Source organism: Python bivittatus, unplaced genomic scaffold, assembly GCF_059951505.1.
Source record: "Python bivittatus isolate LINGU-HERP-01145 unplaced genomic scaffold, Pbiv_v1 ctg000170_np1212, whole genome shotgun sequence".
NCBI lineage: Eukaryota > Metazoa > Chordata > Lepidosauria > Squamata > Pythonidae > Python > Python bivittatus.
The window spans coordinates 1,404,470-1,416,826 of NW_028277039.1; the positions used below are offsets into that span (position 1 = coordinate 1,404,470).

Consider the following 12,357-nt stretch of genomic DNA (forward strand, 5'->3'; position numbering starts at 1 on the left):
GGGCGTTTGAAAAGAGCTATCATGCTCTTTTCAAGGCAAAATATTCCCAGTCCTTCCATCTCTTATTCCCAAACTTAATTTCAAGTCTCCTGATCTCTTTTCACTCTTTTATAAACCTGTTCCAGTTTCCTGAATGCTTCTTAAAGTGTAATACACCCGAAATGGATTTACCGTAGATGAGGTGAGTCCTTAGAGTGAAATGCTTCCAGTCATTTTGGAAGTTATATTTCTGTTGATGCAGCCTAAAATTGCATTTGTCTTTTTTTTCACAACCGCATCACATTTCAGTTTACCATCAACTAGTATATTTTTTCCCCAAGTACCATTAGGGAGCTGGGCATTCCCCACCTCTGCATTTGACATTTGTATGTTAAGCGAATAAATTTGCACTGTATTGAATTTCATTCTGTGGGATTTTCAGCCCATTTCTCTAGCCAATCATGATCATTCTGAATTATATTTTTTCTAGAGTATTAGCTCTTCCCATTTTTTATAATCTACCTATTTCGTTAAGTATCTTCCCTGCATCTTTGTTCAAGCCATTAATAAAAACACTGAAGAGTTGGGAACACTTGTGGCACCCTGCTGGATGCCCGTCTTCAGTGGGATGAGGATCCATTGCTTGGAAGCTGTCCAGCCCACACAACTCGACTTTGCAGGAGAACTGGGTTGGTCTCTGTGGCCAAAAAATCAGAAGTCCAGTAGCACCTTTTCCGACTAACAGATTTTATGAAAAGGCAAAAGCTTTTGTGAGCTTCATCTGATGAAGGCTGCAACTCATGTTTTTTAATAAAATGAGTCAGAAAAGGTGCTACCAGATTCCTGATTTTAGTCCAAGCCAGTTGATTAGAATGCTGGGAATGTCTGTCACTTGCATTGCGGAAACACAGAATGTTAGAATGAAAGGATTGGAAGGGACCTTGGAGATCGCCTAGTCCAACCTCCTGTCCAGACGGCCTTTCTTTCAACATCTCCAGCAAAGGATAGTTGAGCCCCTCCCTGGCCTCTGCCCCACTGGTGTTTCTTTTCCCCAAAAACTCCCATGGCTCTTCCCTGCCTTCTTGTGAGGTGGCTGCTCCTGCACCCCTTGTCTGTGGTGGCCAGGCTCCCACTTGGGCATTTTGTTAAAGTAGCCTGTAAAAAATTAAATAAAACGAACTGTTAGATACTGCAAGGATGTGAAAGATACAGGCCAAGATGCCTCCTCCGCATAAACTGAAGAGCCCTCAATGCCTCCAGTAATAAAAAGGTACAAGGACCAACAGAAAGGCGGATTTCCAAATTCCAGGTAATATTCACAGCTCGGTTAAAGTCTACAAAATGCGCAGGTTTTCGGGATCCGTCCGTTTTTAACGCTAACGAGTCCTTGGTCCAAAATGAACAGATACATACTCCTGCACAGAGCGGCATATAAGAGACATTGGAAAATGTTTCTTTAAATGCCCGGGAGCGCTTTATGTCACGAGAAGGAGCTCCGCGCTCGCTGGGGAGATTTTCCGGCAGAGCCGATTCCGCGCCTGCCTTCCGGGCTGCCCCGGACCCGCCTCGCCTCCGTCCTGCCGGGGGAGAAGGCGCCGCCCGCTCCAGCCTCGCCGCCGCCCTCCGCCGCCTCTGAAGCCCCGAGTCGCCGGGCGGCCGGAGCCGCGCTGCCCAGCCGATAGGCCCGGGAAGAGGCGGGCGAGCAGCGCCGGGCCCTTGCCGCTCCGGGGCGCGGGCGGTTGCAGCGGCGGCTCCCCCTGGCCGGGCTGCTGCGCCGGGGGCCCTGGAGCCCCCCTCCGGGCCCGGGCCTGGGCCCGCGGCGATGGAGGGGCAGATGGCGGGGCTGTACGACCTGGGGCGCCGGCTGGGCAAGGGCCACTTCGCGGAGGTGCGGCTGGCCCGGCACGTCTTCACGGGCGAGCGCGTGGCCGTCAAGGTGATCGAGAAGAGCCGGCTGGGCGGCGGCGCGGCGGCGCGGCTGCGGCGGGAGGTGGGCTGCATGAAGCTGGTGCAGCACCCCAACGTGGTGCGCCTCTACCAGGTGCTGGAGACGCCGGCCCGGCTCTACCTGGTGCTGGAGCTGGGGGACGGCGGGGACATGTTCGACCTCCTCATGCGGCACCAGGGCGGCCTGGGGGAGCAGAGGGCCAAGCGCTACTTCGCCCAGATCGTGCACGCCATCTCCTACTGCCACCGGCTTCACGTCGTCCACCGGGACCTCAAGCCCGAGAACGTGCTCTTCTTCCAGGAGCAAGGGGTGGTCAAGCTCACCGACTTCGGCTTCAGCAGCTGCTTCCAGCCGGGCACCATGCTAGCCACCAGCTGCGGCTCCCTCGCCTACTCGGCCCCCGAGATCCTGCTGGGGGAGGAGTACGATGCCCCTGCCGTGGGTAAGAGCTGGCAGGGGGGCTCGGCCCCGACCCAGGTTGGGGCCCTGAAATGCCCCCAGGAGACTCTCCACGGCCTCTTGGCTGCCAGAGAGGAGGACCTGCAGGCCTGGGGGCCGAGCAGAGGATGCGGGCCCCCAGCAGGCTGCCTGCTGTCCTGGGCAGGACAAGGTGGCAGTGGGTGGACTCCTCTGCCTAGGCCCGCTTTGACCTTGGGGAGGCGAGGGCTCCGGGAGGCTGCAAGGCATCTCCTGGGTGTGAGGAAGCCTGGGGGTGGTTGGAGTTGCTTGGGCGGAGGGGCTTAGAGTCACCTGCTGGGCAGGCTTGACTCCGTAAATAATTCCTGTCTTACTTTTGGCTAAACACTCGTGGAAACTGGCTGATATAAAACCCAAAGCAACATTCAGACGAAAACTAGAGAAGTTCAGAAGGCATAAAGCTGGTTTTGACTTGTGTGCTGGAATGTTACAAAGCCGACAGAAAGGTGATGTCTGTTACTCAGCGGTGGTGGCTAAGAAGCATTTCACTGTATAGTGGAACCTGGTGAGATTGGGAAATATTTTTGCAGCAGATCCAAAATTGGGCTGCTATTCAGTGGGAAAAACTCATGGGAAAGCAGGGCAGAGCTACGTTTACTTTCTAAACATTTTGAGATGACTAGAAGTTTCTTCTCCTTTTTTTAATTGTTAAATTTTTTAAAAAATCAGTTTAACTCTGCATCTTCCCAGCTCCTTCCAAGGTCGGCCATCACTGCTTGCAACTTCCTTCGTATGCAACAGCCCTTCCCACAAGCATGTTCTTTTTCCTTTGGATCAGTTTTCTGACAGTGAACAAGGGAGATGCTGCATAGCCTTTCTGTCAGAGTGATCGTACCTGCCAGCCTCCAACTCACAGATCTGTGGGCAGGTTCCTGCCGATTTTTTTATCTAGAGGGCCAGAGAAACAACGGGAGAATAGAGAGTTCCCACAAAGAGGTTTTTAAAAACTCTGTGGTGAGAGAGCTCCGTATAACACCCACACAATCCCTGTTTTTAGCCGGAAGTGAGATTGGTCCCTTCATTAATGGCCTTCCAGAAAATGGTGAAAAGGGCGCTTCCCAGGAGGGTCTGTGGAGGGGGTGGTTGCCATTAAGAGTTCTGGTGTATTACTTAGTTAGTTTGCATAGTCTTGTTTTGGAGCAGAGGGGGGTTGCTTTGGTTTACCATGGATGTTTCCTATCCTTGTGAGCTGCTGGGATCCTTGAAGGATTTGGCAGCATGTACATCTGATCAATTAATCAGGTTAGTTGAAGGATTAGCTAGAGAAGAGATATTGTTCCAGATGACTTTTTTCCCAAGCTGAAACCCGTATAATTCCTCAGGAGATAAACACCTTTCCCATGTCATTCTTGTAGTCTGTTTGTAAACACAGTCTCTCCATAGATTCCATTGTTCAAAAACATCCTTCAATATGACACGGAAAAAGATGTTACACTGGACATACAAAAGAATCTTAATAATTAAGATGGATATACAAACAATAAACCAAGAGAGTGACCAGGATAATTTTCCTATATTGGATTTACAAAAGAGGCTTGTTAAAGTTTTGAAGAATTTCGTGAGAAGGGACAAAGAAAAAATGAAAAGGAGTCAAGTTCTATGACATTATTTTAATGGACTAAAGTTTGTTTAGAAGTAAAAGGAAGGAATATAAAGTTGGCTTATTTGATCAAGGTTAAAATAGATATGTTGTTATTTCTGGTAATCCTTAACAGGCTTTTGCTGACACCAGGACTGAAATTATGATGCTTTATGGACTTGTTTATAGATAAGAGATGAAATATGGGAAGAAGAGGTCATTTTTTGTAATTTAAGAGGAGGTGATAAGTTACTAAAATTGTTTATATTTGTTGTGATGATGATGGGAAGTCACTTCTTTATATATTTCTTTTTCTTTACTTTCTTTTCTATTTTGCTTTCTATTTTTCCCTTTTTTTCCTTTCTTTTCTGCACCTTCTACTCTTTCTATTCTTCTATCTTTTAGTTTGTATTAGTTTTTACTGCTATAATTTTTAAATATAATTACTATTAAAAAGAGATAAACACCTTTCCCCAATCTTGAAATCCTTTAATCAAGCTTTCTTTATTTGCTTGCTGATCTCATCCTGCCCTGAAGTTTACTTTAAATGAGTATCTGAAAATAATGTCCCATCCAGAATGCTAAATCTCTGCTCTGCAATCCAGTTTTCTAGGTTTGTAGTTCTGAAATACTTGTGCTTACTTCAGCACAAGGCATTTCATGGGGGTACATGAAAAAATCTTGAAATAGTAGTTGATTGCAAATTGAACATAAATCAGCAATGTGATATGAATGTAAAAAAGGCAACATAGTTTTAGGCTGCATTAATATAGTTTCCAAATCACAGTTAAGTATTTGCTCCACTTTATTCTGTTTTAGTCAGAATTTTGAGCACCACACTTTAAGAAGTATTCATAGAAATTGGAACGGGTTCAGAGAAGGACCTGACCTTAGTTCCATCATCAAACTAGGTCCTATGAAAAAAAATTGGTTCTTGTAATGGCATTTGGGAAAGACCTTGGGAGATGGGCCCAGAGACACTGCCTAGGGGACGGTCAGATAAGAGGCAGCATGGCCTGCAGCTGGATAGTGGTGGGGCAAGAGGTTCAGGATGCAGCTGTTCCAGGAGTTCTTAAAAGGTAATGCATAAAGTTGGGTAAATGGTCTCATCAGTTCCTTCAATATGCAGTTAATCTGGCTGTGGAGATTTAAATTCATCCAGAGTAAAGAAATATGCCCTGACCATGTTTCTGTCAGTCTCAGACTTCAGTCCTGCCCTTCCAGCTTCCTCTTCCCAATTTCCTGAACCCAAATAGGATTAGCTGTTTTGAGTAGCTCTGCCTTTTTCTCATTACTTGCTAGCATTTTGTCTTTCACTGAGCAACTGGTATATGGATTATTTTCTTGTTCTTTTGAAGGTATCTAAAGAAGCTCTTTTTGTTATCTTTAGTATCATTTGCCAACCTCAACTCATCCCACATCTTTGTTTTCCTGACGCTATTTCTGTCGTTCCGAGCTACCTGCATGTTCTTTTTCTGTGTGTTTTGACTTCCCCTTCTTCCATTTTTCCCTCATGAGAGTTGTTTACAACTGGGTAAACAATTCCTAAATTCTTTTTAGGAATTCTCATCCTTTTGACCTCTTTTTCCCATTAGCTTTCTCTGCCATGAGGAAAGGTTTACAATATTAAAATTTGCTTCTCTTGATATCTCAGAAATGTTCCCAGCTACTCAGTTATAGGTAACTAAGATTTTCCTAATTTCAAGGCTTTCATCCATCCCTCGATCGATCGTACTCTACTTCTTTTCCATACTGTTCAGCCCTTCATAATATTGGTGGTTTAGAGGATTTAAATGACAGGATATCAGCTTTGGGGTCCCCTGCAGAATACAGTTTCCATTCTTAGTCAGCAGAATAAGTGGATTTGATTTGAGAAATGGTTTGGGAGAATGGGGCACTTTGGCAACAGGAGAGAGCCATGTTGAGGCCAGAGCACAGGCAGGTGCTTTGTTCAACTTGGCTTCCTCTTTTCTTCTCTCTTAGATGTCTGGAGTTTGGGTGTCATCCTTTACATGCTGGTGTGTGGACATCCCCCTTTCCAGGAGGCCAACGACAGTGAGACCCTGACCATGATCCTAGACTGTCACTACGTGATCCCATCAGACATCTCCCTCCTGTGTGCAGAGTAGGAAACGTCTCCCCATTTACTCCCTCCTTGTCCTTTCTTCCTTAGTGAGGAGGCCCAGCCTCCCTGCCCGCTGTGCTCATAGCATAGAGATATATGGGCAAGAGTCAGCAGGAAACCCCCAGACCGTTCTGATTTTATGTATTTATTATTAAACTTTTATGTCACCCAACTCTCAACAACTTTGGGTGATTCACCCCAATCAAAGAATAAACCCAATTAAAAGGCAGAAAAAAAGAGAAAAGATGGCAAGCATGACAAACCAAATGGAATGACGCAAGGGGGCTCACCCCCCCCTTGCCAAAGTCAGGTCTTCATGGCTCTTCTGAACTACAGCAGAGTGGGGGCCACCTGGATCTTGGGGAACCTCATTCCAGAGGGCAGACATTGCTATAGAGAAAGCACACTTTGCAATTCCAATAGATGACATTGTTTAATCGAAGGAACCTGGGGTGCATCAACTCAAATCAGCCAGGAAGATACTCTGGGAGACAGGTGGGCCCTCAAATAACCAGGCCCTATGCAACGTAGGGCTTTATAGGTAACAACCAGCACCTTGAATTGCACCCAGAAGCAAACTGGCAAACAGTGCAGCTTGCAGAGAAAAGGTGTTGCATCGCCCGTGCTGCTGCATTCTGGACCAGTTGAAGCTTCCGGGTGGTCTTCAAGGGCAGCCTCATATAGAGCACATTGCAGTCGTCAAGCCGTGAGGGGACCAGGGCATAAGTCAGTGTCTGAAGGGCCTCTCGATGTAGGAAAGGATGCAACTGGCACCCCTTTGTTTTCATCCTTGAGCACTAGGAGGGAAGGGTGCCATGGGGGAGTAGAGAACTGAAAGGGAACCTTACCTGTCTTTCCCTCCCCTCCCCTTTACCCTGCCCTCTGCATCTCTCCTCTTCCGTGGGAGATGGTCCTCTCGAGTTGGGCCCAGAAAATGATGCAAAAGTTCAGCCATGCAGTCTGGAGCTTGGGCAGACCACATGTACGCAAGGCCCATCAGCTCTTTTTGCTCTGGTCTGATTGCTTAATGGTCAAGGGACTGGATCTTTCCCGCCATTGCCTGGCTGAGTGCCCTTGGGAAGGGGCTTTGCAGGTCGCTCTTCTGTCTTGCCCAGGAGACATTCTGATCCTGCTCTCTTCTGAGCATAGAAACACAGGTGGCCCAGGAAGAAGGAGCCGTCTTCCCGTGTGGGGTACCAGAAGCTCGTAATGCCTTTCTCAAAGGGCCTGTTTCAACTCAGCTCCACCTTCTGCCATTGCTACTGCCACCTGAGTTTCCTGAAGAGATGTGGACTGTGAGGGAGGAGTACAGGGCCTTGGGAGGCAGCTGCTGAGTCCCTCTCACCCCTTCTTTGCACAGCCTTATTGCCCAGATGCTGCAGCGGGACCCCAAGCAAAGGGCCTCCTTGGAGCAGATTGAAAGCCACCTGTGGCTACAGGGGGTGGACCCCTCTCCAGCCAGCCGCTGCCTTTTGCCTCTGACATCACACAGGAGGGTTTCAGAGGAGGAGCATGAGACCATCATCCAGACCATGATGTGTGGCCACATTGCAGACCAAGAAACCATACAGGAGTGAGTGGGGCTCCGGGGTTGGGATTGGCACAAATATCTCCAGTTGCTTAAAGGAATGTTGTGTGAAGGAGAATGATTTGGACAGAGATATCATTGCCACTGGACAGGAATTTAACTTGAGCTCCAGTTGGTGGGGACAGAGCATCACTTGCTGAAATAATTAGTAGATTTTGGGGGGCTTTCTTAGTGCTCGAAGGTCAAAAGTGGCTTCTGAAAATGCCCCTGAACTTGTGACTGTGGAGGTTTAAGCATAGTTCAAAAATGGATATAAATGAAGATACAGGTAGTCCTCGATTAATGACCACTTGTTCAGCAACCGTTCAAAGTTGCAATGGCACTGAACAAGTGGTACTTACAACCAGTCCTCAAAGTTCCAGCCGTCCCAACACCCCCGCGGTCATGGGATCGCGATCCGGGTGCTTGGCAACCGGCTCACATTTACGACAGTTGCAGCACCCCGCCGTCAAGTGATTGCCATTTGCAACCTTCCCTGCCAGCTTCCTGCAAGCAAAGTCAGTGGGGAAGCTGGCAGGGAAGGCTGCAAGTCGGTCATGCTGCTTTTTCCCCCGAGGAGCCCTGCTACGGAGTACAAGATCCCAGGGATTTCAGACTCCAGACCATGCGCTTGCACCGCAGCACCTCCTCCCCAGCCCGCATGCACTTTCCATAGTACTCCCCCACCTCACTCCATAGTACTCACCCACCCTCCAGCCTGCTTGCAAGCTGGACTTGCAACTTCCTGCCAGCTTCCCCATTAACTTTGCCTGTGGGAAGCCAGCAGAAAGTCACAAGTCCTGGGCGATCATGTGAGGTCCTTACTTAACAACCCACGATCCTCACTTAACAACAGCAATAGGGACTTCTGGGATTGCTGATGCTAAGCGATGTGGCCATGTGATGTCGCGCTATATGACTGCATCACTTGGCGACAGAAATTCCAGTCCCAGTTACTGTTGTTAAGTAAGGACTATCTGTAAGGAAGAATTGGGTAAAGCTTATATTCCCATTTGCCTACAGAAGAGAAAGGGAATCTGCGGCCTTGTAAGATGTTGGTGAACAACAATTCCCAGGGGCCCAGCCTCCATGGCTAATGGTATGACATGCTGTGGATTTCAGCTCAGCAACTTCTGGAAGGCCATGGGTTCCCCATTCCTGGCTTAAAACACAGCTTGCCCAAACCTGTGATCCAATACTCTGGCCTGCACCAGGAGACTCACTTCCCAAGTCCCAGGTTCCTGAAGGATAGAATCCAACGTGAGTAGGACATGAGTAGGACGTGTGTCCTCAAGGTGAAATAGCCACAGAATAGGCTGCATTAAGATGCTCAGTCTCCCCCATATCCTCCAGTTATGTGCCACCAAGCCCTGCATCTAGACCTGGGATGAGGTTGGCATTCCAGATCTGTTTCAAGCCCCAGAGAAGACTTGGAAGTCCATAGTTAAGACAGCTGGAGTTTACCTCCCAAGCTGCATGTAGAAACAGACTTCTGTTTGTTCACTGATTAGGTTATTATCTCACCTTTCCATGCTGTATTGCTAAGGAATTGAGTGCAAATGGCTTCTTGAGGTCACAGTCAGCCCAAGGCCTGCAGTCTGTAGACTGAAGGGCAATGAGTCAATTACAGGGTTGCCCCTCGGAAGCAAGCAGAGCCAAGCGTCTCCTGCAGCGCAGGGCCGGTGCTGCACCTGACTCTTTCTGCCTGCCGTATTCCTGCAGAGCCCTGGAGGCCAAGCGCTACAATCACGTCACCGCCACCTACTTTCTGCTGGCTGAAAGGATTCTGCGGGAGAAGCAGGAGAAGCAGAACCGGGCCGAGCACATCCAGAGCAGGCAAGCCCTCCCCTTGGCCCTTTGGAGATGTCCTCCTGAGCGTTGGTCTTGGCCTGGGGGCTTGTAGCTCCTCACCTCCTCTCTTTGTTCCTTTCTCCTCAGAAGCCCATTGGGGGATTCCCGTCCCCCTCTGCCCACGGAGTTGCAGCCTGTCACCCAGAATGCTTTGGAGCGTGCTGGGAAGCCTCTCCTGTCCCTCTCAGCCCTGGGTGAAGGCAAGTCCTCTTCTGGGTTCCATGCATGTGGGCAGCCTCTCCGAGCCCTCATCCAGCCCTCCCTCGTGGAGACGGCCATCGCCAAGAGCACCCTTGCCTTGCAGCAGATTTCAGAGGAAGAGGAGGAGGAGGAGGAGGTGACGGTGGCCGAAGAGAAGCCGGGCCTCTTCCGAAGGCGGACCTCCTCTCTGGACCAAGAGCAGATGTGCCGCTTCCAGAGCACCAAGGCCTCCCTGCTGCTCTGCCGGGCCCTGGCAGCCCAGTACAAAGCAGGGAAGAGCCTTGTCCCTGCCAGTGTCAAGTCCTCCTCCCTGGAACAAGGGCCGGGGACTACTCTGGCGGGTCCCCAGGAGCACATGTTCCTGAGAAGCGAGCCGGGGTCAGGCCAAGCCCCACGGATGAAGGAGACGCGCAGCAGCCTCAGCTTGCAAGGGGGGGAAAGGTCTGCCGAATCCCCAGTGGAAGTCGCCCCGCCAGGCAGCCCAGGAGGGGGCACGGGCAGAACAGTGGTGGAGGCGGGCAGAATTGAGCACTGCTTAGCAGAGGAAGCAGACAAGAGCAGCGTTCCACTGATAGGAGGAGACCCTGTTGAGGAGGAACTCTTGGAGGCTGAGGAGGGGAGCTACCTGCTTCAGAGCAGCGCAGCTCTTTTCCAGAGCAGCTGTACCCCAAGAACCATCAGGGCCGACACGGTGCCGGATGCAGAAGGCAAGGGCCTTGAGCTGGGGCCACCCCACTGGGCCAAAACCTGTTGCGAGGGCCAGAGCAACGGCAGTGGCCACGATGGCCTAGCAGACAGCATTATCAAGCTTGACCCAGCAAAAGGCAAGAACGCTAACCTGAAAGATCGGCTCCTGCAGTTTCCGCTCTGTGAAAAGGCCTTGGCCTTCCGGATGCAGCCCACCTCCAGGGAGAATCTTCTGTCCTTGGGACAGTTCAACTGCTGCCATGTCATCTAGGTCTTTCAAGAGAGACCTAGCTAAGAGGACAAAGATGGAAATCTGGGGGAGTGCAAGGCAACAGCCGGCGTCAAATTTCCAAGGGCCTTTGCTCGTCCTTATGAATGGCTGCCTGTATCCACTCTCAGGATGGGTGCTTGCCTGTGTGAGAATCCCAAACCAAACAGGTCCCAGTTTCCACACAGCACCTTTGGCTGGGGTGCTTCCCCTTATATTCCACTGTACGGCGCACCCACAACTTCTCACACAAACCCTCTTCCTGGTCTGCGATGGAGGAACAGACTTCAGCTTGCTCTGGTGCAACCAGAAGCTTTGGATAAGTTGGAAAGTTGGAGGGAGATCAAGACTGCATTCTTCAGAGTCAGAAGTGGCCTGAACTTGGTATGTCCACTGACCCTTGAGGTCTTGGAGAAGAGCTTCCAGAAGGTAGAGACTCTTCCCTTTCTTGTCCCAGGCAGGCAACAGGCTTGACATTTCCTGGCCAGGCCACCTGAAATGATGAGTGGGTTCTGCTCGGAAGTGCCACTGGCTGTTTCCCCCTTGACAGCCACTTCCTGGCTGGCCGGCCAGGGGACGTCATTTGCCTGTCCGCCCAACATCTTGGCAACTCAACCAGCAGCTGTTGATGAGCTGGCAGCTGTGGAGGACCCACAGCTGTGACACCTTCTCTCTGCCGGGACTCTAGGTCGCCACCTGTCCTCCCTGGCAACTTCTGGAGGGGAGCTGGCTTCCTCCCTTTTTGGACCTGCTCGCTTTTACTGCCCCCCACCCCCAATTTGAACTTGCAGGTGGGAGTTTGCTGTGCGTCATCACCTCCAAGCCCAGCTCACTTCTGGACCTGGGGCCAGGTTGAGGAAAAAGCGCATGTGTGACCCTTGCTGGGGAGGACTCAGACTCCTGCCCCCCCTTTATACAGTACAGGCATGAATAGGGCAGGCAGATGTTCGTTGCTAAGCCCTCACATCTGGATTCTGGCCCCTCAGCAAGAGAGTGAGAGGAGGTACAGTAGGCTGCCGTTTTGCCTGGTTGGCCTCTGCCCCACTTCCTGCCCGCCCCCTCCCCCAGGCCTGGATGGGACAAGGAGTCTGGGGCGCCAGACCTCCCTTGCAGCTGCTGCTGCCGCCATGCCCCGCTCTGCCCCGGCTGCCTGAGAAGCAGGCCTGCCCTTCCCAAGCGTCGCGGCTCTCCTCACTGCAGAGGGGGAGATTTTTATAACAATTGAGGTATTTTTTAGCATAATATATTTTAAGGTAATACGGAGATAATATTGAACTCTTCTCACCCAGCCTGGTGGCCCCGGGTGGCCCACGCACCTTTCCAGCATGAACGAAGCTGCTGTACCCCTCCTCCTCCAGCAGCGGTGCCCTGAGATGTCCGGGGCACTTGCTCAGGAGGGCTTTGCTGGGCGGAGGAAGGCAGAACAGGGCACTGATCCCCCCAGGTGTGTTTGTTCCCTCCCTCCCTCTCCCGCCTGGCCCCACGCCCTCTGACCTGAGCCCGTTCTCATCCCCTCCGAAACTCTTCTAGGAGAAGACGCTCCCTGTGTATTTATCCTCTTTTCTTGCTGGCAAGAAATAGGTGGGAATTGGCTGAGCTCTCTGAGTTCTGTGTAAAGTGCACTGATTGGATCAAGGGCAAAGCCAGGCTACACCAATAAAATAAACATTCTGAA

At 50.6% G+C, this 12,357-nt stretch overlaps 1 protein-coding gene across 1 annotated transcript; it reads left to right on the forward strand.

Annotated features, from left to right (window-relative positions):
• Window positions 1–1,431: 1,431 nt before the first annotated feature.
• Window positions 1,432–12,357, forward strand: LOC103049435 (serine/threonine-protein kinase SIK2-like). Its single transcript, XM_007438226.3, has 5 exons — window positions 1,432–2,369; window positions 5,967–6,108; window positions 7,469–7,681; window positions 9,398–9,511; window positions 9,614–12,357. Exons 1-5 carry the CDS (start codon window positions 1,802–1,804, stop codon window positions 10,683–10,685), a joined length of 2,109 nt encoding a protein of 702 aa, XP_007438288.2. The 5' UTR covers window positions 1,432–1,801; the 3' UTR covers window positions 10,686–12,357.